This window comes from Salvelinus alpinus, chromosome 36 (genome assembly GCF_045679555.1).
Source record: "Salvelinus alpinus chromosome 36, SLU_Salpinus.1, whole genome shotgun sequence".
Taxonomy (NCBI): domain Eukaryota; kingdom Metazoa; phylum Chordata; class Actinopteri; order Salmoniformes; family Salmonidae; genus Salvelinus; species Salvelinus alpinus.
In genome coordinates this window covers 11681622-11707894 of record NC_092121.1, presented here as the reverse complement: position 1 = coordinate 11707894, position 26273 = coordinate 11681622, and the positions used below count along the sequence as shown (strand labels likewise).

The 26273-nt window shown below is 43.4% G+C and overlaps 1 protein-coding gene across 6 annotated transcripts; it reads right to left on the bottom strand.

The window, feature by feature from the left end:
• Nucleotides 1-1938: 1938 nt before the first annotated feature.
• LOC139565429 (cdc42-interacting protein 4 homolog) lies at nucleotides 1939-26244 on the bottom strand. Of its 6 annotated transcripts, XM_071385765.1 has the most exons (17): nucleotides 25976-26227; nucleotides 13990-14105; nucleotides 12848-12904; nucleotides 12441-12529; nucleotides 12165-12312; nucleotides 11643-11705; nucleotides 10894-10998; nucleotides 10572-10700; nucleotides 10222-10368; nucleotides 9839-10036; nucleotides 7797-7967; nucleotides 5621-5650; nucleotides 4678-4787; nucleotides 4329-4461; nucleotides 3973-4094; nucleotides 3731-3870; nucleotides 1939-3623 (listed from the first exon to the last, which is right to left on the bottom strand). In XM_071385765.1, exons 3-17 carry the CDS (start codon nucleotides 12851-12853, stop codon nucleotides 3472-3474), a joined length of 1743 nt encoding a protein of 580 aa, XP_071241866.1. In that variant the 5' UTR covers nucleotides 12854-12904; nucleotides 13990-14105; nucleotides 25976-26227; the 3' UTR covers nucleotides 1939-3471. The 6 variants fall into 6 exon arrangements, with proteins under 6 accessions (XP_071241866.1, XP_071241864.1, XP_071241865.1 ...); XM_071385763.1 differs by lacking the exon at nucleotides 12441-12529 and having other exon boundaries at nucleotides 25976-26244; XM_071385764.1 differs by lacking the exons at nucleotides 5621-5650; nucleotides 12441-12529 and having other exon boundaries at nucleotides 25976-26244.
• Nucleotides 26245-26273: the final 29 nt, after the last annotated feature.

Here is a 26273-nt window from a genome sequence, read left to right as displayed (position 1 = left end):
AAATGACCAAGCTCAATCAACTGACCGGTCAACGCTGCCCGGTGGTCACTTGGCCTTGAGCGCAGCAGCAAGCCAATTAGGTGTTAGAAAGGAAAGGTATAATTTCCTCTGTGAGGGCCCCCATACAGAGCATCATTACTTTTCAAAAGATCAATCAGTTGTTGAAGGACTTTTAGATCACTAAAAAAAGTCCTCGTTTTGATCAAGCAGAGGCCAATGTTCGGAATGAGCGCAAGTGCACTGTGATTAGTAGGACATGCGTGAAAATAACCTCTGTAGTTGGTATGTTTTCACGTGAATAGGTGTTAATGATGCATGCAAATTATTGGTGTACATAATAATAAACAGGTTTAGGAAGCCTTAATAAATTGTTTGAATATCCTGCTCAGAGAGAGCAGGATAGAGGACAAGGCTGTTGGATATCAGATCACAAGAAATTATACACTACAGCAATAGTGCCATCTGCTGTGACTCTGCTATACAGGGGTTCAACAAGGGTTCTTCTAAGATCCTCAAAGTCCTTTGAAGAACCTTGGGGTTCTTCACACTGAAAAATGCCCCTAAAAGTTTCTTCAAAGAACCCTGTAGGAGGTGGGGTTCTGTGAGGAACCTCCTTAGTTGTTGGGGGTTCTTGCAGGAACCTAACTGCCCAACAGAAACATTTGGATTTTAATTTGAGACTGCAAGGGCAGTCACTTAACTGAAAAATGTAAAGATCTACTCAATTTAAGGTAAGGTTTGTCCCCTGTATGATCAAAATTTATATTGTTTTATGATGATACCATCGATCTTTTTATATTTGTGCAAATCTTTCTAAAACAGAAAATTGACAATTCAATGGCTATCAATTGACAAAGAGGTAAGAATGTGTAGACTATAAGAATATGTTGAAGGCTAGCTGTATTGGGTGCAGATGACTGAACTGCTCACTTTTGTGTCTGCAGGAATACAGACGAGGAGGCATACAAAGTTATGTCAATTGGTATTGGTATGCAGATCAAATGTAGCATCCTCCTCCCTTACTTCTTTAACGAATACCCCATAGGCCTGTACATTATGGATATGGTATGTGTATGAAAACCATTAACACACGTTTTTTAAAGTCACATTTACCAGAAAAACCAAGGTATGAATACCTGTCATGTGCATGTTTTGTTAATCATCTGTATAATTACTATTTTTGGGATTCACAGACCCTCCCTACACCTCTGATGAATATAACAGGAAGCCTGTTAAATCACCATGCACTGCAAAATCATTCTGGCTATGGATACATCAACATATTAGCCATTTGGGGTGGCAGGTAGCCTAGTGGTTAGAGCGTTGGGCCAGTAACTGAAAGGTTGCTAGATCGAATCCCCGAGCTGACAAGGTAAAAATCTGTCGTTCTGACCCTGAACAAGGCAGTTAACCCACTGTTCCCTGGTAGGCTGTCATTGGAAATAAGAATTTGTTCTTAACTGACCTGCCTAGTTAAAAAAAATGTAATAACATTAACATGCCAGAGGACTAGGGGTTCTGCTGGGAGTTTGCCTCATTTACATTTTTTTTTAAATTCTGCTTTGCCACTAAAATCATAATAAACACTGATAACTAAAATATTGTTATGCATATTATTAATAACAGGGGAGGGGAGGGGGGGGTAGTTCACAAATTTACCCCAAAAGGTTATTTGAGGATCCATTAAAAGGGGTCCTTCGAAGAACTTATAGGGGTTCTCCCCCAGTTTCAATTTGAAGAACCCCTAAGGATACTCCAACAGCCTTTCCCTTTAAGAGTATGTACATGCACCTGATATTTCTAGGCATTTTCTCATCTCATTCAAATGCATCTTATTTCTTGGGGACCAACTTGCTTGCTTATAAATAATACAACGGTTGGCTCTATGCAAGACAAACATTCGCAATAAAAAAAAACATGAATAAATGATACCACCACTTGAACTTTGAAATGTGTGTTACATTTATTAGTCTTAAAAACAGAAGACATTTGGATGTTAGGTATATACACAATGCTTTTAACCAGAAAGGCACCTGGACATACGAGTGAGTTTTTACATTAGGAATATTCCTGCGTGGCTCAAAACTGGAGCGTCTATTAAACTCCAGACAAAATGGACACATTCACCTCACGAAGATACATCTTTATTCATCAGGTTAAAAAGATAATAAGACAATAGTGGTGTAGTGATAGCTAAAATATATTATTTCATAACATAAATACGATAGTCTTTATACAGACAGTCCACCGTGTTAGCAGGGAAAAGTACAAATGGGAGTTAACTCCTATGATATAAACCAAAACATGCCTTAAACTTGACCTCTTTTAAATGTAGCAACCTACACATACTTAATAAATTATATTCTCAATACAAACAACTCATTATTTACCATTCAGAGTCAAGAGCTATAAAAGAGCTCTCGTATAGGCCATTTCTGTCGATGGCTTGAAACTGAGCTGTAGTGAAGATACGGCTGTGATTGTCTGAAACATTTCTTTATTGCCATCAGTATGTGCGTGTCTCTCTAAGGGGGCTTTACTGGCAGTCTTTGGCCTTGTGGATGGCTAATATATTTATACCTCAGAGCACAAGAAAATAAAGTCACGCTAACTGGTGAGTATATCTGATCTGAATAGTGGGGCTGTGTCAACGGGGCTTTCCTACTGAAATGTAGTGCCCATAGATCTGTGTTGAGACCCTTCCTTTATCTGAGCAAATGTTCTTTGTCCAAAACGCTGTGTGCAAATATGAAGAAGAGCAAGAATGTGATCAGTTTACATTCTGGCTGCATGGGAGTGATAGAGAGAGCAGGTTATGCTTATTAATGTGTCAGGGAAACATCCTCTTAATCCTGGCTCCTGTTCAGTAGGGCACACTGTAGCACTGTGTTCTCATTAGACAAGTTCAGGTAGTACCTCTGTTTCACTCAGTTTCAAAACGTTTTTTCCTTACTGAACACAACCCTGATGTCAAACGCTCCAGTACAGCACTTCTAATCCTCCTCTCACTGTGAAAAGGAGAAGCCTCACAGTGAGGTGAGGGCATATGGACATGTTGGTTGGTGCCTCATTCTAATCTATATCATCAGTCCTGCTATGATATCCATTACTAAACCACAACCACAAACGCACTGTGATAATATCAAGAACTACGATGAAAATGTGTGGCTTGTGGTAAGTAGTGACCTGGTACAGACGTGCAAGCCAGAAGGAACCAAAAGCACAATTGACTGCATCTTCTCTGGCCAGCAGGGGAAAGAAATCATGGGTGCGCATCTCAGTGAGGAAATCAAAGCGACTCGATTGGCCCTAATAGTCTCCTAACGGACACCCAGGTGGTCCCACCCACAGTGCTTTTTTCTCTCTTTCTGATTGGTCCCATGAGAGAGCTGCCACAGTATTTTGGAATCATCATCATTAGTGATGATTGGCCGTTCCCTCAGGCCTCGTGTGGGTGGGATGGGTGTCGGGTCACTTGCCGAGGCTGATGCTGACGTAGGATGTTGGGATGTAGCCCTCGTTCCCGTTGGCCCTGCGGACCCTGGTCCAGCCGTCACCTTTATCCTCCTCCACTACAGACAACACCTGCCCCTCCTGCATGGTGATGGTCCCCTCACTGGCACCTAGCAGGGACATGACAGCATGTTACACTATCGCCATGTACAAGTAAGTGTGTTATACAATATTAGTGTTGAGTACATTGGTGTCATTGTGACCCATCCACAACTACCTGGAAAGTTGTACATGGCTGTACATTGGCCGATGGGAGCGACAAGCTCCTCCTCCTCCTCCTCAAAGTCGTCGTCAAACTCGGCGTAGATGGCCTGAGAGGGATCCGGGGTGCCTTCTTCAGAGTGGGTTCTGTCAGGGCTGGAGGGAGAAACACACATATGCTTAATAATAAATATAGATGTACGACTACAGTACATTCACTGACAGTCATGAGTGAAGCCTCAGCGTCTGGTTTCTAACCTGTATGGTTCGTGAGTGCTGCCGTTGTTGTTGGAGTGAGACGTGTAGCTCAACGCATCCTCTCGTAACGTTCCTCTCCTGAGCATCGAATCCCCTCGCCTTCCTGCCTCTGTCAACCATGACTACGAAACAAAGCACGGAGGAAATGTACCATTGTTTCCTATAGATTGTGCTCGTGACAGATTGTGAGTGAGACCAAGTCAAAGAGAGAGACGGGTTAGTATATTAAATTAAGGAAAACATGAGGTCTGTGTTTACAAAAAACTATGTGAAGAGGTGACAAAATGTATTCTAGCTTGCATATGGGAACATGGCATGCAGTACATGACTGTGGCCAGTAGAGGGGAGTCCATTACCTCATACTTGTTGAGCTCTCCTCTCAGTCTCTCCATGTTCTGGGCTGTCTGGTTGATCTGGGGAGACAGGCTAGCAGGGTCTCCCATCTGGGGGTTCTTCTCATACACATCTTTCATCTTCCCCAGGGCCTCACTGGAGAGACACATACAGAGACAAAGCAACAGACAGACACAGAGACAGAGAGAGAGAGAGGAGATGAGAGGTGGATTGATTCTCTGTGGAAATGCATCCCCTGTGGAGGGCAGTAATTGGTAAACAACACACACACACAGGAATACTATGTTGGGAGCAGTAGTCAGTAGTCACAGAGATGGTTGTCAAAGCAGTCAGTCAAACTCCCCCACACACCTCTGGTCCGCTTCTTTCTGCAACTCCTTGCCAATGTCATCTAGTTTCTGTTGTAACCTCTTCCTGCGCTGCTCGGGGGGGAGATGGCCAAAGTCCTCGGTCACCGTGGGCTGAGAAAACGCACAGGGAGGAACAGTCACTTTAGCACGCACGCACACACACACACACACACACACACACGTTCTCCATCACCATGGCACGTGGTAGGAGAGGAACACACCCCGCCACCCACAACCAGCTCTAGAGGAAACGCCGGTCTGTGGTTATGGTTCAGCTCAAGGGAAACGGTTGAAAACATATTTAACCTCTAGTAATGACATTGTTTTTGCTTTAGAGTGAACAAACAGATATGCTTTGTTTTTACAGTGAGCTGAACCCAAGACCACCACCATTGTCACCCATGTAATCATTCCCAGTACCATCCCATTGGCAGCACACCCACCCAAATAAGAACATGTTTTTAGGAACTCTTATTGGGTTTTGTGGTGAACGTTTAAAAGGAAGGAGTTTATCATAGTGACAGACCAGTAAAACAATGGAGGTAAACTGAGGCCAATATATCGGTCAAATTATACAAATTAGATAATTTTGCCCCATTGCTGAAGTGACTTGAGTTATTAAGTGTTGTTACACCTCTAATCCACCAGGTGGCCACCTCTTCAACTCCAAACAGACAGACAGGCCATGTTATCAGCCCTCTCCTTTGCATCCAATGTTGAATTTGAATCTGTCTGTGTTCCAGTTCATGTGCTAGCAGCTAAACTAGAGCGTGAACATTCCAGCATTGATTTGAGAAGGTAAACAAGCAGACTTTAGTGTGACGTTTGAGTCAAGATGCTTGTTCAATTGTACTGATGGAGAGGTGGTCATGTGTGAGATTCCCCGTCGATGTGAGAATTTGAGACACCTTTAACACCCCACACAGACACCACTGTAGTATTACCATTACTATGATCCTCTCTGGAGTGAGCCTCTGAGGGAGAGAGAAACAGACAGACAATGTGTGTGTGTGTGTGTGTGAAAACTGGGTGGTTCGAGCCCTGAAGGTTGATTGGCTGAAAGCCGTGGTATATCAGACTGTATAGCACGGGTATGAAAAAACATTTATTTTTACTGCTCTAATTACATTGGTAGCCAGTTTTTAATAGCAATAAGGCACCTCAGGTGTTTGTGGTATATGGCCAATATACCACGGCTAAGGGCTATATCCAGGCACTCCGCGTTGTGTCATGCTTAAGCACAGTCCTTAGCCGTGGTATATTGGCCATATACCACAAACACCCGAGGTGCCTTAAATATATATACAAAGTGCATTCGGAAAGTTTTCAGACCCATCAACATTTTGTTATGTTATCAGCCTTATTCTAAAATGTATTAAATAAAACATTTCTCATCAATCTACACACAATACTCCATAATGACAAAGCAAAAACAGATTTAGACATTTTGCAAATGTCTAAATCTGTTCACATAAGTATTCAGACCCTTTGCTATGAGACTCAAATGAGCTCATGTGCATCCTGTTTCCATTGATCGTCCTTGATATGTTTCTACAACTTGATTGGAGTCCACCTGTGGTAAATTAAATTGATTGGACATGATATGGAAAGGCACACACCTGTCTCTGTAAGGTCCCACAGTTGACAGTGCATGTCAGAGTCAAAAACAAGCCATGAGGTTGAAGGAATTGTCTGTAGAGCTCCGAGACAGGATTGTGTCGAGGCACAGATCTGGGGAAGGGTACCAAAACATTCATGCAGCATTGAAGGTCCCCAAGAGCAAAGTGGCCTCCATCATTCTTAAATGGAATAAGTTTAGAACCACCAACACTCTTCCTAGAGCTGGCCACCCGGCCAAACTGAGTAATCGGGGGAGAAGGGCCATGGTCAGAAACCAAGAACCAGACTGTCACTGACAGAGCTCTAGAGTTCCTCTGTGGAGATGGGAGAATCTTCTCGAAGGAGAACCATCTCTGCAGCACTCCACCAATCAGGCCTTTATGGTAGAGTGGCCAGACGGAAGCCACTCCTCAGTAAAAGGCACATGACAGCCCACTTCGAGTTTGCCAAAAGGCACCTAAAGGAATCTCAGACCATGAGAAACCAGATTCTCTGGTTTGATGAAAACAAGATTTAAACTCTTTGGCCTGAATGCAAAGCGTCATGTCTAGAGGATATCTGGCACCATCCCTACGGTGAAGCATGGTGGTGGCAGCATCATGGTGGTGGCAGCATCTCAAGACCTCAGACTGGGGCAAAGGTTCACCTTCCAACAGGACAAAGACCCTAAGCACACAGCCAAGACAACGCAGGAGTAGCTTCAGGACAAGTCTCTGAATGTCCTTGAGTGGCCCAGCCAGAGGACGGTGCAGAGACGCTCCCCATCCAACCTGAAAGAGCTTGAGAGAATCTTCAGAGAATGGGAGAAATTCCCTAAATACAGGTGTGCCAAGCTTGTAGCGCCATACCAAAGAAGACCCGAGGCTGTAATCGCTGCCAAAGGTGCTTCAACAAAGTTCTGAGTAAAGGGTCTGAATACTTATGTAAATAATATATTTGAGTGTAGATTGATGAGGAAAAAAACAAAACAACATAATTAATTTTAGAATAAGGCTGTAACGTAACAAAATGTGGAAAAAGTCAAGGGGTTTGAATACTTTGAATGCATGTATTCAGAGTATAAAAAACATGAAGGAAACCTGCTCTAAGGTTAAAGAAAGATTTTTAAGCCTTGAGACATGGATTATGTATGTGTGCCATTCAGAGAGTGAATGTGCAAGACAAAATATTGAAGTGCCTTTGAACAGGGTATGGTAGTAGGTGCCAGGCCCACTGGTTTGTGTCAAGAACTACAACACTGCTGGGTTTTTCACAGTCAACAGTTTCCTGTGTGTATCAAGAATGGTCCACCACCCAAGGGACATCCAGCCATCTTAATACAACCGTGGGAAACATTGGAGTCAACATGGGCCAGCATCCCTGTGGAACGCTTTAAACAACTTATAGGGTCTATGCCCCGACAAATTGAGGCTACAATAAGACAGAACAGGTTTATCCATCAAACAGGTTAGCGGAGGCCTTTGTGAGGAGACGTTGTGGCCCCTGACCCTGATGACTCACCGTTCGCCCGAGGGTCCGGAAGGAGGATATTCTGGGTTTGACTGTCTTATTGATCTCCTTCAAACAGTACGACAATGGGTCCCGACCGAACTTGGGGGAGGGGGGTCCGTTAGCAGGCGAGGGGGCGGGCGGCGTGGACAAGGGGGTGAGTGAGGAGGAGGAGGGAGAGAGCTGGGGCGGGGTGAAGCACAGACACCCAGGGAGGGGGAGAGGGAGGGGAGGACAAAAACAAAAACGGATGACAAGGGAAAGAGAGAGAGACACCATCAACACCTTAAGCACAACACACAGAGAAGACGACACTGCAGCAGTTACTCCTGCAGAAGCCCAGTCACATAGCGCCACAACACCAGCAATGAAACACCAGTACAGCACCACAGCCCTAGCCCCAACACCAACAAAACACAAGCCACGATAAAGGGTAGAGTAGAGTGAGCCTACGTGAGGAACAAGGTTGACAGATTGGAGCGGACCAACGGGAGGTTCCATTGGTTAACCTCAATCTGGACACAGATACATAGGTAGACTGAACTATGTACAAAGGACACCCTACAGGTCTGGGCCTGGTATACGTGCTTGTAATACGGGTAATAAGAAACATGGCTGGTCTCTAACCTGGTGGGAACTACTGAACGTTGGCATGATGGTGTAACCACATGACCAAGTGAGGAGCAGTGAGGGAGAATATAGTCAACTCTACAGGCTGGTTTCTCAGTCACAGATCAGCCTAGACCTACAGTAGTCCTGGACTAAAAAGCACTTTAACTAGGAGCTGTGACTGAGTGTTGCACAACTCAGTTTTGCACAACTCAGTGTTGTGCAATGGGGAGGGGGTAGACTTTTTACACTTTTTACAAATTACATCCAAAGCTCTTTCTCACAGGCCAATATGAAAGTTAACTCTGATCATTACTGATCCACCACTTTGGAGAGAGCAGGAGCCATGACACAGAGCGGTGTACCACACAGACAGGATGGGAGGTAGGCAGGGTGCATTACAGGAACAGGATTGGACAGCAGTCAGCAGGGTAGGCAATCAGACATGCAGCAGGAGGAAAGTGCTGGAAGAGACTGGTGGGGAGACAGGAGAGAGAGATGCAGCAGTGGGTAGAGGCTGGCCATGATGTCGGCTAGCTAGGTGTTCGTTTGCTGTACTCTCAACATTCCTGTCTAGTTTATTTTCAGTCATTTCAGACTGGCTCAGGAGGCCTGTTTAAGGGACATCCGATATATTCTAGATCTAGACGGCCTCTAGTGGTCCAACGTCATCCATGATCTCCAATGACGATGTAGCGAGAACACAGCAAAAATGAGGTCACCTGGAACTAGTCATCCCTCCCTGTCCCAGTATCATCCCTGATGGTTGGCATTTCCCAAAGGTGTCATTGTGGTGGTTTGACTGCTAATGTTATAGTCTGGGCCAGTATAATACAGTATAATAGCAGTGTGTTTGTGGCGGAGAATTCAATGTGTTTGTGCCAGTCTGTGCTGATGAAAGCACAAGCTCTGCAGAACGCTGCCTGCCAGTAGAGTTGACCTATTGGAAACCACAGTCAGTCACACGCTACAGAAAGTCAGAGGGGGCTTATTCACAGACAGGCCAGGGACACAGCCATGCACATACCAGTTCTAGAAAGGTGTGTGTGTGGGGGGGGGGGGGCATGCAGTATGTACATGCAGAGCTCTGGGAACAGGAAAGATTGTGTGTGAGACCACAGCTTCAGGACCATAGTGACAGAGGTGGTCCCCAGACGCTGTCTCCTTGATTCAGCCCCTCTGCCTCAACACTGACACACACTGCTCCTGGTTGATCTACCTGCACCTTGGAGCACTGATCATTTCAAACACTAAGAAATCAACTCGGGGGACTAGTCATTCATAGGAGGGAAATAACCTGATTTGGGCATGAATTGTAGATTAGAATAATAATGTCTATTCCTAAAATAGAAAGTTACTCAGTCAGAACTGAGTCATGGGAGTGGGATGTACCAGGGGTGTAAACTAGTCATTGTGTCTGAGGACTGGTGGTACTAGCAGCCTACCTTACTCTTCTTGCTGAACAGCCAGAACGGTTTGCTCCTGTTCTTGCCCAGCAGCTCCAGGGGGCCTTTGGGGGTACCGAGGGTGCCCAGGCTGCTGTCTGAGGAGGCACGGTTGATGCCCTGACTGTAGTCCTCAAAGTCCAGGTCGCCAGGACGCTCAAAGCCTGACTTGTACTGCTCTATAAGAGCTATGGAGTCCTGCAGGGACAGTAGTTTACATTATGACAGTGAAACACAGACCAACAATACCAAAACGTTTCAAAGCATTTGTGTTTCATACCCATTTCCCTCACATTCTGTCAAACTTCATTGGACCACATGCATCCACGTACGTTACGTCTGGGTTCGTTTTGTATACATGCAGTACAGTACGGCTGACTCACATTCCTCTCGTTGACATTAGTGCCCGCTTTAGTGACGCCCTCCAGACACTTCCCGATAATGGGCATCACGTGCCTCTCCGTGTCTGAGAACAAGACGTAGCCCTGCGCCAGCTTCCTCACCCGCCTCTCATCCATGTCCTGGAGTTTCTATAGGGAGAGGAGGCACATACAGGATGTCACTCAACCAGATCTGCCATGTCTTGGTGCCTGATTACAGAGTAACAACCTCAAAAAGGTCAGCTGTGTTTTTAGTGTCTGTTGAACCAAACGTTAGCATTTCAAATGGTTCCAGCATAAGGAAGGGAAGCTAGGCTAAGGTCAGGATGGATGGGTGAGAGGCTCTGCCGCACGTTGAAGATGAGAGGCACGTCGCTGAAGTAGAACCGGCTCTGCTCCTGGTTGTATTTCTGCAGCTGGGCTGCGTAGTCGTTCTTACACTCCTCTGCTATGTGTGTCCTCATGTTGGCCTGCTGTTTGGCCTGGACACAGGTAACAAAACAAACACACAGGTCACACACAGGTCAGTCTGGTGGCTCACATTCCACTGTTTAAAGGGGAAACAGGACAAGTAGGACAGCTGGATTGTGTTCAGTAGGGCACACTGTAGGAAAACGTTCTGCAACGGAAAATGAAAACCTGTGTTCTTTTTATTGTGTGTTGGTGTCCTACTACCTTTTCCACGTCGGCCTTCGTGGCGTTGATGTCCTGGTCAGTTTTCTCGGCATATTGAGCAGCTTTGTCCGCTTCCCGCCACTCCCTCTCAAAACGTTTCTTACTCTAAAACACAGAGACAGAAACATATCCATGTTGATCTTAGCTAACACAATACTGTGCTCTTTGAATGGAATAGAATAGCCTCTACTATTGTGTAGAAGAAGCGAGACCTCTGCTTCACCCAAGGGTAGTGAACACTTGCCCAATGGCCACTAGCACCTGACTTTACTGAATGTGGCTGGAACATCAGTGGTTTAAGTCAGTGGTGCTGACCCATACAGCGACGAGCAATGCCTGGAGTGCTGCTAGTTTCTGGTCTCGTTTTGGTTCCCTACCCCTGCTTTAAAAAAAGGAGCTCCTCATCTCTTTTTACTGATAATACAAATACTGGTCACCTGAGTCACCACACACACATGCATGCACTCACAACTAGTGAACAAACGTCCCTTTCACTGATGTAACAATGACCCCACTTACAGCAGACAATATGAGAGAGCATTCAGAAACATTTGACAATGGAGGAGAGTGACTGGACAAAACATTGCCCTTTGACTGAACAGAAAGAATAAACAGTTGTTCACTGACAAGCAAAGTATAGGCCTACTGTATAGAGAGGATGTATACATTAGTATTCTACCAACAAAGTCGATTTTCCCTTTGGAAGAGGGGAGTTATTGGCAGACGGCCTGACATGTAAACAAACTTACACTGTCGAGCTGCTTATAGGTGCTCTCCAAACTCTGCTGGGCTTTCTTGGCCTCCGACAGATGCTGCAAAAAGACATACAGAGAGAGGACACATGAGACACCAAGATGATTACATGACGGTCCCTACTTAGACAGGGCCATTGACAGAATAAACAACGGCCACCAAAAACCACTGAACAAACCAGATGGTAAACAAACAGCAGTCTGTCTGTCTGTGGGTCATGTCTACTGGGAGACTTTATAGTGTTTGTGTGTGTTCTATATTCCATTGGGGATGGGCCAAGGCATTCCTCTCCTTTCAGAGGATGACAACACGACAGTGACCATCCCCTACAGACAACCCAAGTAAGGCTACCTTCGTGCCATAACAGAGGAACCTACACATCTCTGCTGGTCCTTCCTGTCTCCTTCATACTCTCCCTCCTTTTCCCTAGCTCCCACCCATCTTCACTCGCCCTCACTATAATAATGTGAGTTGTGAACTCTTCCATCCTCCCCTCTCAGTGTGGATCTCTCACTCACCGTCTTACGCTCCATCTTGAGCTCCTGCAGGTACTTGGTGAGTTCGATGCAGATGTTCATCATCATGTTCTCAGCAATCAGCTCCCTCTGTCCTGCGTAGTCGTTCATCTCATTCAGGATGTCCAGGAAGGACTGGTGGTTGGAGAACCTATGGAAGGGGGGAGGGGGGGAGAATACAGAAGAGATGAGATCTGTAATGTATTTGGGCGTTGACAGGAAGTTACATACACTGTTGCTTAAATAGCTGTGTTAGCCAGGTAATGATAGGTCCATTACTTCCTTATTCCCGTTTCCCTCTCAGGGGGTATAGTAGCAGTCATTTGCATTGCTCTGCAGGTGCTGGCATAGCCTCTCCAACTACAGTACTATAGACAGGAAAGCAGTTTGAAAAGACATCATTGAAATTACGTAATGTATTGTTGGTGTATTATTTTAGTCAAGCTTTGTTTTCCTTCTCTATGTCTGATCAGGAACTGAAAGTCATGTTGAAGATCACAGCTGGCCTGGGCAGGTACAAATACAGCACATTTATTTTATGCACACACACACACACACACACACACACACACACACACACACACACACACACACACACACACACACACACACACACACACACACACACACACACACACACACACACACACACACACACACACACACACAAGCCCACAATAGCTCACCTGCATTCCTGTTCCTCTTTACAGCCTCGTTTAGGATTGTATTTCTTTGTTAGATTTCTGTCAATATTAGGAGAGGGGGAAGATATGGTAAGTAGTCTGGAAGATAGAATATGTCGAAACCACAGATGCAAACTTAATTATCCTAAATGATAGGAAAACACAATGCATCAAATTAGGGTGTCTATTCAAATATCAATGAAGAAGTTCTACTAACCTAAATTGGTTACAGTTTGCCTTTAATAGAAATGATTCAATTTAAAATCAATCCACACCTCTAAGAAACAATACACACAAATATTTGCTTCTTGTAGGCAAGACTGCCCCGGTCCTCTGGCACAGTTGATCTTTCCATTTTGCCGTTTTTATCTCAATATCAAATAATTCCTAGGTAACAATTAATTACCTTACTGTAATTGTTTTGAATTAAAATGGTCAAAAAGAAACAAAAAAAAGCTCAAGCAAGAATTCTGCTAAGACTGAGTGGTCTGTCTGGGAGTGGTCAGAGAGGAGCCTAATGGGAAGGATGTGGAACCTGAAAGCTAGCTGTTATTGGTCTTCTATTAACATCTAGGTCTAAAGAACCCACCCAGCCAAACAAGCTGAACATTCAGGCAGCTCTTACACTAAAAGGGCATTATCATAATTGTCACAATTTCACTGTATGATTCCAAACTCAGTGTGGATATATATATAAAACAAAGGATATCATGTTTCTGACTGCACTGCCCCTTTAAGGGAAAGCCAATACAAAACTACAGTCAAGAATAACATCTATGTTAAAACACATCCACTTCTCCTATTCTTCCTTCTTCCATTAGAGCTCTCTCTGACCACATCCTGTCCATCATGTGCCAGTCTGCACCCACTTCCTCTCCTCTCCACCAGAGCACACTCGGAGTGAGAGTTAGGAAGAGAGAAAAAGGGAGGCAGTAATGCAGGCTCAAGCTTGAGAATGAGGGCAGTGTTTCTGGGACTGTCTGGGCTGAGGCAATGCCAACAGGGGGAGACAAGTTCAATTCTGCCCCAAGCTAGTCATAAGACACCACATACATTTCATAAAACAGCTTTTGAGTACAAACATCAACTGCTGTGGGCACACACGCAGGAATGAGGCCTGAGGAATGTTGAAGAATGAGGCCTACCTCAGCTGCTTGGCATAGTTCTGCTCTATCTCCGTCCTCTCCTTCACAAACTTGACATACTTCTCTACCAGTTCCAGCCCGGATTGCGTGTGCTTGTCGATGATGTCATATTGGTCCTGGGGAGAAGGAACATGAAAAGAGAAAGAGATATTATGGACGATACACACGAGATGCATGACAGCTCATCACCATTCGATAAGAATGACAGGCCGCGTTCCATTGGATGAGTGACGTCATCTAAGGAATGCTGGATATTAAATCAGTCTGAGGCAACATTTAGTTTACAGACTGTTGATAGTGAATCTCAAGTCACCATATCTACCCAAATGTTATGCTTTCCAAGAATTCTCTACATATGCACAACCATTGACCCCCGGCCTTGAGATGCTAAATCATGCTGCATTTAGCTGCTAGAGAGAGGGGGAGAGGGAGAACAAGCGGGAAAGGGGCCAGAGAGAGAGGCCACAGGGAGGAGGACGACCTTTTACCGACAGGAAATAGGAAGCGCCCCACTCTTGCACTTCCTGTGGTACGTGGACTCCGTAGAAACATCCCAAATATGAATTGCATAGAACACTAAACATCCAACTGATTGCCGCATTACTGCAAAATTGGAGGAGGCAAGTGGAAGGGAGCGAAGGTAGGGAACTTGTTTGTCTACCCTTTAAGGGCCAAAATTGGCTAAAAGAAATCGTCATAAATTGAAAAACATACCAGTTTCATTTGAGGACCAAAATGTTGACAGCGGCGCCATACAGATTATAAAATAGAAGAGATTTGATGTACCGATTCTATGGCACATGTTTTATGAACTGATACAAAAAACACTTGATTCAAAACGTGAAGAGTTTCAATAAAAACATGATGTATAAATTCTTGCCACCAACAGAACGTTATGTATATGGGGCATACAACCATCTCAGCTCTGCAGATTTTGCTGCGAAGAGACAGTATCATTAGATAATTTATTCTGGTATTTCCCCTCTGTAGCTTGTTTCTGGTCACAGGTTCAGGAATGGCTGAAAAATCACAACATTTACCTCAAATGAACCCTACAAATAGCACTGTTGGGAGATTTGGAAAGCCATAGTCAATCAATCAACAATATAATAGTTTCAATAAAATTATTCATCTTTAACTTACAATCTGTAGATACTATGTGATTAGGAAGGTTCAGAATCTATGTGAAACATCACAACACAGGTGAAATCAAGTTGAGGTAATTATAAGCGTGTAATTGGCATGCTGACTGCAGGGATGTCCACCAGAGCTGTTACCAGAGAATTGAATGTTCATTTCTCTACCATAAGCTGCCTCCAACATCGTTTTAGAGAATTTGGCAGTACGTCCAAACGGCCTCACAACCGCAGACCACGCCAGCCCAGGACCTCCACATCCAGCTTCTTCACCTGCAGGATCGTCCGATGGGTGGTGGGGAGGGGGTGCTGAGGAGTATTTCCGTCTGTAATAAAGCCCTTTTGTTTGAAAGTACTCATTCTTATTGGCTGGGCCTGGCTCCCCAGTGGCTGGGCCTGGCTGCCAAGTAGATGGGCCTGGCTCCCCAGTGGATGGGCCTGGCCTGGCTGCCAAGTGGGTGATCAAATGGCCACCTGACTATTTACATTGACCCCCCCCCCCCCCTCCATTTGTTTGTACATTGCATAGATAATAAACAGCGAGAAGCAGCATAGTCACTTCACCACTACCTACATGTACAAATGACCTCGACTAACCTGTACTTCATACCCCCCTGTATATAGCCTCATTATTGTTATTTTATTGTGTTACTTGTTATTATGTTTAACTTTAGTTTATTTGGTAAGTATTTTCTCAACTCTTCTTGAACTGCACTGTTGGTTAAGGGCTTGTAAGTAAGCATTTCACGGTAAGGTCTACCTACACCTGTTGTATTCGGCGCATGTGACAAATGACATTTGATTTGATGCCCTCCCAGGCCCCCCCATGGCTGCACTCCTGCCCAGTCATGTGAAATCCATAGATTAGAGCCGAATGAATTTATTTCAATTGACTGGCTTCCTTATATGAACTGTAACTCCGTCAAATCTTTGAAATTGTTGCATATCGAGGTAATATTTTGGTTCATCAGTGTATATTCTTGCTGTGTAACTACTGTGGAGAAAACAAGTGCCATGTATGTAAAGCTGTAAAAACAACATTTATTTTTGTCCTCCGAAGAGGGTGGTGGACGGGCGAAACAAAAAACACTAAAACGTAACATTTAATTTCCCTACACTTCATAAGCAAACATATCGTCAACTCACACAAGAAAAACAAAAACAGACTTGCTACCACACGTATAATGAACAGAAATTCACACACTTTGATATGCAGTGAGGAGTCTTCTAGTCTCTCTTCTCTTTAGTTCCTTTTTTGGCTGGGTGCTTTATGGCCACTTCAAGCACAGACAAGCCTGTTAGAGAGTGAGGATGATATCAAGGAACTCCGTAGTTACAGTATGGAGGAGGGCCATTTAATGGGAAGAGATTCCTATCATGTTGGGCCATGTTCTTGACCCATCCTACCCCTTCAAAGGGCACACGAAAAAGAGAGTGAACAAATAACACCTAAGAGCACGTGAACATGTGGGCTTGTATGAGACATTGCGAGCGAGTTGCTGTATGTGTGTATAACACAGAGGACTTATTTTTAGATCAAATGTTCAAATGTTTTGGGGCAGGAAAATGAGGGCCACAGCACACAGTGTGCTCTTTATGTGTTCACCCTAAAACACCACCAAGAGACGAGGAGAGAACACACCAACTGGTTGGTTTTCATTCCAGTTTAACAAAGTTCTCCTGTCTTAGAGGTTAAGTTGTAAATAAACCAAGCTGATTGTTGTTTCACAACCATTCGGCCTACTGGCTGGTGTCTTCCACCGCACAAACATAACCTTGTTTGCTCTCTCCAGAAGACAATTTTGTTTAGAAATTGGTTCCAATTGAAAGTTTCAGTAAGCTAGGACATTCAGTTGGGCTTTTCATTAAGGAAGCATACTGTTGGCTTCATGATAGCATTTAGGGCACACGGACACATCAAAGAACAGTAATCTTTCAACGACTGTAGGCCTATCCATCCATGTTGGCCCTGCCTCAACACAGCAGCCTGTGTCTTCTACCTCCACCCCCCAACTCCAGACAGATTCACTTGTAAATGCATCACCCTAGGCATGGGAAGTCACCCTGCTCAGTGGTGGGAAAAGTACCCAATTGTCATACTTAAGTAAAAATAAAGATACGTTAATAGAAAATGACTTAAAAGTGAAAGTCACCCAGTAAAATACTACTTGAGTAAAAGACCAAAAGTACTTGGTTTAAAATATACTTAAGTATCAAAAGTAAAAATACATTTCAAATGCCTTATATAAAGCAAACCAGATGGCACCATTTGAGTGAGTCCGCCAGATTAGAGGCAGTTGGGATGACCAGGACTGCTCTTTTGAGAAATATGTGTATTAGACAAATTATTTAAAAAATTAACAAGTACTTTTGGGTGTCTGGGAAAATGTATGGAGTAAAATGTACACATTTTCTGTAGGAATGGAGTGAAGTAAAAGCAGTCAAAAATATAAATAGTAAGGTACACATACCTCCAAAACCTACTTAAGTAGGATTTACTCACTCAACGTTAGCTAGCCGGCTGACTAGTTAGCTAAGGTTAGCTGTTAGCCAGGGGTGTATTCATTACGGAAACAGTTTACTGTTTAAGAACCAAACCGAGAAAATGGAACGAAACAGAGAGGGACCTAAACTCTCGTTTGCATTCACAAAACGTTTTGTTAATAGACGAAACTTTTGCAACAGAATCGGCGTAATGATTACACCCCAATACATAGCGGTAGCTGGATAACTAGCTACTGGCTGCTACCATGTTCTACTATTACTATAAAGTTATGTAAGTTAAAAAGTGTATGGTTTCGAATAAACACCAGCGTTACGAATGTTCTATTAGCGGCAATCTATATTGCAAAATCTGGAGTTTATACTAGCTAGCTAGTACCTTTAATGTTTTATTGAACCAACCCATTCGCTCCCACTGGCTAACCTAGCTAGATGACTAGTAGCTAGCAGATCCGCTTTATTACAGTTGCACTAGGGTCAGACAGACTTTCTATTTAGGTTGAAGGCCACAGCATGCTCCCCATCCGAAACAGTTTGTGCATATATTATGCGTATATATTACATTTTGTGACCCGTGGACCTTTTGTAGGCCAATATAAAAAAGTATATATACTGAACAAAAAATATCAATGTAACATGCAACAATTGCAAATATTTTACTGAGTTACAGTTCATAAAGAAATCAGTCATTTTATTAGGCCCTAATCTATGGATTTCACATGACTGGGAATACAGATATGTATCTGTTGGTCACAGATACCTTTAAAAAAAAAAAGATCAGAAAACCAGTTAGTATCTGGTGTGATCACCATTTTGTAAGTCGCTCTGGATAAGAGCGTCTGCTAAATGACTTAAATGTAAATGTAAATGTACTTTCAAGTATTTTTACTTAAGTACTTTACACCACTGATCCTGCTCCATGACCATAGAGAATGTTTCCTACCTTAGTCACTGTCTTTCATGAACTTTATAAAGGGTGCGTCTGCCATGCTACATTTTCTACAGTCCTGGATTGTGGAACACACACACAGAGCCTATCCTCACTCAGTCACACTAGCAGCCAGGGCTAATATCCATGCACTGGTCTTGCACACGGAACACTAGGTGCCTAAAATAACTGCTGGATTAACGGCAAGGAAAGCAGGGGACAGATGCCACAGAGCAGGCAGCACAGTTGGCCATGAACGTTACTGGCCAAACACAATCACAACCAATTAGGCAGTCGACATTGTGGCGAGAGAAAGAATGAATGTTTTCCAATAGTCTCCCTCACACATAAATACAAACATATGAAAACCTGGTTAGATCTGTGTGCAAATTGAAGTCATTCTCTAAACTACCAGGTAATAAAACATGATAGGAGAAGGTAGAGTAAACTACCAGCTAATAAATCCTGATAGGAGAAGGTACAGTAAATTACCAGCTAATAAATCCTGATAGGAGAAGGTACAGTAAATTACCAGCTAATAAATCCTGATAGGAGAAGGTACAGTAAACTACCAGCTAATAAATCCTGATAGGAGAAGGTACAGTAAATTACCAGCAAATAAAACCTGATAGGAGAAGGTACAGTAAATTACCAGCAAAAAAAACCTGATAGGAGTAGGTACAGTAAACTACCAGCTAATAAAACCTGTTTGAGTTTGCATGTTTTCAGAGAAAAGTAGAGGTTTGAAGAAATGTCTCTTGGGTTAAAAAGTGAAACAGATGTGGCAAATATATCCATATAAATAAATAAATACATACATACAAGAGCATGGATAGAGGAGATGTTTTGAGTTCATTAAACGAGGTCAAACCTAATTAGGTTGCTGGTGCTCCATGCAGCACAGCACTGAGGATGGAAAGAGGACATGAGGAAGAGAGGCCCAGGGGGGAACATGGGTAATGAGGTCAGAACCTACCGTCCCACCCTCCTCTCTGTAACGCACCATTTACATATTCACTATGTGTGTGTGTGTGTGTGTGTGTGTGTGTGTAGGAGGTCAGATCACTGGGTAGGTGGTGGAGTAGCCATAGCCTAGCTCTCAGATAAACCGTGTAGCAACATTGAGGGGCAGTGTGTTCTCGGCCTGATTTTCTAGTGAAAAGACTGCTTGTTTCTCTATTTGTCTTGTCCATTGTGTCGCCTACCAGCTACCACTGTAACTCACTCTTGTGCACATCGGCTGGGGAATCCATGACAACCGGTGACAGTGAACAGAGGTTGAAATCAACTCATTATACTCATTAAAACCATGTGAGATCGATGAGTGAGAGCAAAGATCCATCCAGCTATCCATGTTAAAAAGTAAGCTATTGCTTGTTGTCACACGGTACTCTAGTGGGCACCAATCCTGGTCCTGGAAAGCAAGTGTACACTACAGTGTTTTCCCAGGCTATTTTAAACTCCTCAATGAAGGTATTTGTGGTCAGTAATAAGCCTAGTTGGCAAACCCTCTCTCCAGGACTAGAGTTGGGTTGGTGACCACTGGCATGCTCAGTACAGTGCCCTGTTGAAAACATTGAAGGATCTGGAGTAAATCATCATGTAACTGATATCATTCAATATGTCAACTGTGTGTGTGAGACTGTGTGCTCCATCCATGCGTGTGGTGGGAAGCAGGAGGCAAAAGTGTCCCATTTCTAGGAATCAAGTAACGCCCAACTGTGACAACTTGTTGCGGGCATGGCCCTCCCAAAATTGGATCCTTCCTTAGGACAAAACTAGTCTTGGGGCAAAGAATGTCAATGAAATTCACTCAAGTTCAAAACATCAAAGGCCTAGGCCCTAGACATTCTGAATGTCTGGCAGTTTGTGCACAACCATCTGGGTCATAAGCTTTTTCTTGAGATATTAAAACATTGACTTGAACTTGGCTAGCTAGCTAATAGCATAATGATCTGAGAGACAAGACACCAGCACAAGCTGCTTTGTTCTTCAGCGTCCCCAATGACAGCACCTTGATTTGAGTTACGAATCGTGCTACAACTTATGTACCTGCTACATTGGCTGTGTTTACACAGACAGCCCAATTCTGATCTTTTGTCCATTTATGGAAGGAGGGGGGGGGGGGGCTTACATGCAGATTCGGGAATGCCCACGTGCAGGAACGTCACAAATTGCGTGCTGCAATCACACACTACTACAATTATGGGCAAAACAAACTGATCTGACTGGGCAAATTAGAGAAAAATATCAGAATTGGACTGCCTGCGTAAACAGCATCACATTTGTATCTGTTCAGAGAGTGACATGCTGGTCCAACTCAAGGTGTCAAAAAAATGATATGGACCCATCCAATTGGCAACAGATTTTCATGTGAATATTCAAAAATATGAGTCATTTCAGAGTTTCCTTTAGGAACGTCTGGCGCCGGACAACAGGGAACATTTCTATTGACCAGACATGTGATTATGGACATCCAGATGCATTCCGATCCAACCTGACGCAGCCAACAGCATCAATAAATGAGGGATGCTGGCCAAATTAGCCACATTTACGAGTCCTTAAAAACCACACTTAAACAAATTTCAAAAACATTATTCCTTCTGTTTCGAAGGAGCATATGCAAAACCTTTTAGACTATTTTGAGGCTACTTTCCTGTCAGAGATTTGAGCACTAAATGCATCAGGGCATTGCATGCAAAGACTTCCGTGTCCACAGTATGATATTCATATTTTAACAGCTTATTTCTTGTTGTGCACAAATTTGTTTACATCCCTGTAAGTGAGCTTTTCTCATTTGCCAAGATAATCCATCCACCTGACAGGTGTGGCATATCAAGAAGCTGATTAAACAGCATGATCATTACACAGGCGCACCTTGTGCTGGGGACAATATAAGGCCACAAAATTACTACAGGGGAGTATCCAGCAACTTCGCACAGCCATTGAAGAGGAGTGGGATATTCCACAGGCCACAATCAGCCGCCTGACAACTCCATTCGACGGCGAGATGTCATGCTGCATGAGGCACGCTGCCTAGTTAAATAAAGCTTACATATTTTTTTTTAATGGTCACACCAGATACTGCCTGGTTTTCTTATCCACGCCCCTTCCTTAGTTTTTAAGGTATCTGTGACCAACAGTCATGTGAAATGCATAGATTTGGGCCTAATGAATGTATTTCAATAGAATGATTTCCATATATGAACAGTAACATGTTTGAACTCGTTGCACGTTGCGTTTATATATTTTTGTTCAGTATGCATGCGTATCTGTACATTGTATACAAAGTATTCAGACCCCTTGACTTTTTCCACACAGCCTTATTCTAAAATGGATTACATTGATAAGGAAAATAAACAATCACAAACAAAAACAGGTTTTTAGAAAATGTTGCTAATTTCTTTTAAAAAATATCACATTTCCATAAGTATTCAGACCATTTACTCAGTACTTTGTTGAAGCGCCTTTGGCAGCGATTACAGCCTGGAGTCTTCTTGGGTATGACGCTTGGCACACCTGTATTTGGAGAGTTTCTCACATTCTTCTCTGCAGATCCTCTCAAGCTCTGTCAGGTTGGATGGGGAGCGTCGCTGCACAGCTATTTTCAGGTCTCTCCAGAGATGTCTGGTTCAAGTCCGGGCTCTGGCTGGGTCACTCAAAAACATTCAGAGACTTGTCCCGAAGCCACTCGTGTTGTCTTGGCTGTGTGAGGTCCTGAGTGCTCTGGAGCAGGTTTTCATCAAGGATCTCTCTGTACTTTGCTCCGTTCATCTTTCCCTCGATCCTGACTAGTCTCCCAGTCCCTGTCGCTGAAAAACATTCCCACAGCATGATGCTGCCAACACGCTTCACCTTAGGGATAGTACCAGGTTTCCTCCCTACGTGATGCTTGGTATTCAGGCCAAAGAGTTAAATCTTGGTTTCATCAGACCAAAGAATCTTGTTTCTCATGGTCTGAGAGCCCTTTAGGTGCCTTTTGGCAAACTCCAAGTGGGCTGTCAAGTGTCTTTTACTGAGGAGTGGCTTCTGTTTGGCCACTCTACCATAAAGGCCTGATTGATGGAGTGCTGCAGAGATGGTTGTCCTTCTGAAAGGTTATCCCATCTCCACAGAGGAACTCTAGAGCTCTGTCAGTGACAGTCTGGTTCTTGGTTACTGACCAAGGCCCTTTTCCCCCGATTGCTCAGTTTGGCCATGCGGCCAGCTCTAGGAAGAGTCTTGGTGGTTCCAAACTTCTTCCATTTAAGAATGATGGAAGCCACTGTGTTCTTGGGGACCTTCAATGCTTCAGAAATGTGTTGGTACCCTTCCCCAGATCTGTGCCTCAACACAATCCTGTCTCGGAGCTCTACGGAGAATTCCTTCGACCTCATGCCCGGATTTTTGCTCTGACATGCACTGTCAACTGTGGGAACTTAAATAGACAGGTGTGTGCCTTTCCAAATCATGTCCAATCAATTTAATTTACCACAGGTGGACTCAAATCAACTTGTAGAAACATCTCAATGATGATCAATGGAAACAGGATGCACCTGAGCTCAATTCCGAGTCTCATAGCAAAGGGTCTGAATACTTATGTAAATAAAGGTATTTCTGTTTTATATTATTAAAAAAGTAAAAACTGTTTTTACTTTGTCATTATGGGGTAGTGTGTGTGTAGATTGATGAGGGGAAAAATGCATTTAATCCATTTTAGAATAAGGTTGTAATGTAACTAAATGTGAAAAAAAGGGAAGGGGTCTGAATACTTTGATTATATGCTACCATAAATGTTTTTCAACTGGTGCCAGTGGACCTTCAGATGAGTCTTGAGGCCCGTGGGCGTCCTAGAGCAAAACAACAGACATGTACATGTTTGTGAGTCTAACCTTTCCACAGAGGGGTCATATTAGTGTAGCCCAGACTGTTTGGATGCTACAGACAGAAGTTGGCAGATCGGCTGTACCAACTTCAGGTGCGTCCCATGGTGTTCGTGAGAGTAATCGTTCCATAGAGGAGTCATAATATTTTGTAGGCCAAACCGTTCCGATGCTACATACGATTTTGTGACAAGACAGCTTTTCGGGATGTCTCATGGTCTGACAAACCCTGCTCTAGTTCTGCCACCTTTCACCGCAGATGCGGAACTGCGACATCAGCGGACGCGGTGGATTGAGAAGCATCCAATGCAAAAAAACTGATCTCTTGCTTGAATTGACAGATTTGTATTAATATGCTAATTAGAGTTCCGCAGGGCGCGGACATCAACTCCAGGGGGTTTTAAAGCACACTCAGAGCTGCCAACTCTCACACATTGGCCCTTACCATGTAGGTCCATTGCTTGGTCAAGAGTTGTTGATATCTGATAGAGTTTTGCATAATACAGCCCATGCCTCAACTGGATTTGCCCTGAGCTTTATTTATCACGGCCACTGATCGCTCTATACGAACAATATCTTGAAAATGTTTGCGGTGAGAGGATTGTAGGGGTAATCCAGGCACTAAGGATAATTTTTTTTGCTGATGTTGTGATTCATTTTCTGAACCTGTTGCAGTAAAAATGCAGTCATCATTCAACAAAAACAAAAGGTGGATCTTCACAGGGAAACCCATAACTTTAGTAAGGAAATTTGAAACATGTGACCAGAACTGGGACACCACAGGACATTCCCAAAACATGTGCATTAGTGTTCCAACAGCATTCATACGGCGTCTATCACATATTGGAATAGGAATCAGCTTCATAGAATGCAGCCTTTTGACAGCATGTACTAAGGTCCATTTCATCCACACTTGCATTAGTCCCCTCGTTTGGTGATCAATAATTTTGTCAAACAGATTGTTAACCGAAAACTGTATGTATGATTCTAGAGGGGGGACAATGAATAGAACAATTATTTGGTTAGGGTGGAGGGGCATATTTATGTCATCTTGTCTTCAGAAGATTTTATTATCTATTTACTTTAGTCTGATCTGTGGAACAATTCTCATTCTCAACAACGGGCTAAAATATAGGGTAATAACTATGCTTGTCAGCAAGAACACTACTGTTATTCCCCACACATTTTATTATTCCACTTCTTCCCAATTCTGCCCACACATTTGAAGTCTGATATGGCTACTTGTGTCTTTGAAAATCAATGGCATTATCGCAGCCATTCATGGACAGTTTGAATAAATTATACAAATAAGCATTGATATTAAATGCTCCAGGAATTAAATATTTTAGTATTGTGCACAAGCTAGGCAGAGATGGCAGAGTAAGATGACAGCAAGGATCTTCAACTATATAGTAAGCAAGTAAGTAAGTAGTATCGCACGAGCTGGAACGGCTTATAGGGCAGGGGCCCATCTCCTGTTTCTGTAGCGTGAGGCAGCTTGATGTAAAGTACACCCCCTTGATAAGACGCTAGTCTATCTATCTCCTGAGTAGGCACAAACCACCTGAATATTGATATGTATTCGATTTTTCATCAAGTTTGGGTGATTTAAATAAAATATTGTTATAACAAGAACATTTTTAGCACTTGAGAAACATAGATCAGGGGTGGCCAACTCTCCTGGAGAACAAGCAGGATTTTCTTCCAGCCCTGTTCAAAAAGAGAGTTACCCACTGCCATCAACCATTAATATTAAACATTCCTGTTCCCGAGCCTTGGTGTAGTGGTAACACTCCCCGGCATGTGTTGCATACAACTTTCCACCTGAGAACAGGGATCAAATCACTGCGTACAACCTTCCCACTGTTTCTAGCATTTGCCTGTGTCCCTATCTCCATTTCATTCCTGTCTGAGTGTTAAACCACAACAACAAAAATACATCATCCCCAAAAAATCTCAAAGTAACAAAGTCGTCAAATTGAGTGTTCATTTCATGTTCAAAGCATCCTAAATACACCTAACCTGTGGTTTAATTTGTTGTTGTTTTTCACCCCGGTCATAGGCCTACGTCGTGTCAAAATACATAGAATTGCAGGAAATTTGTTTTAAAACATTAACATTTTCTTGAGGGAAGACCTCCAGTGTCCCATCTAGGGGTTGTGCCAGGGGGCAATGAACTTCACACGCAAATCTCCGCTCCAAGATTTATTTTAAAGCATATTTCCTGCAATTGTACGATATCGTATATATGTTTATATGATACCAGAGGACGAGGCCCAAATTAGTTCCAAAAAAAGTAATATTTATATCTATTTATTTTACACTTGGGACACGCGGTCGATTTTGACCCCTTTCTGGGTCCAGTTGAGTATGGCTGGGTCAGATGTTCTGAGAGAGAAAGAAATCTCAGCATAGTTTGACTACCTCCATCAAACCCAGTCTCTTGGTATGCTCAAAGTCGTAGAAGAACCTACATGTTACATCACATTAAAAGTGGCAAAAACAATACTTTGCAAAACTTCACGAGAGCTAAAGCCCCAGACAACTCACAAACTCACCCAGAGATCCGTGCCCCAGTCCATGTTTAACGTCTTCTTATCAGCGGATCCCTGAATACAAAGAACTTATTCAAAGTTATCCCAATTTGGAGGACGCCTCAATCCTGAGAGATGAATTCCCGAGGACGCTCAAATACCCCTTCTGTATCCTTTCCGTTTCTAAACAGTGAGAATGATTTCTCCCTATAATTTAGCTAACTAATCTAGTTAATCTAAACAATATTCGTTGCAAAGGAAAGAGGGATAAACTAGCTTTCATATCCGCGTCACTCCCAAATCCTAATTCTTAAAGGGACAG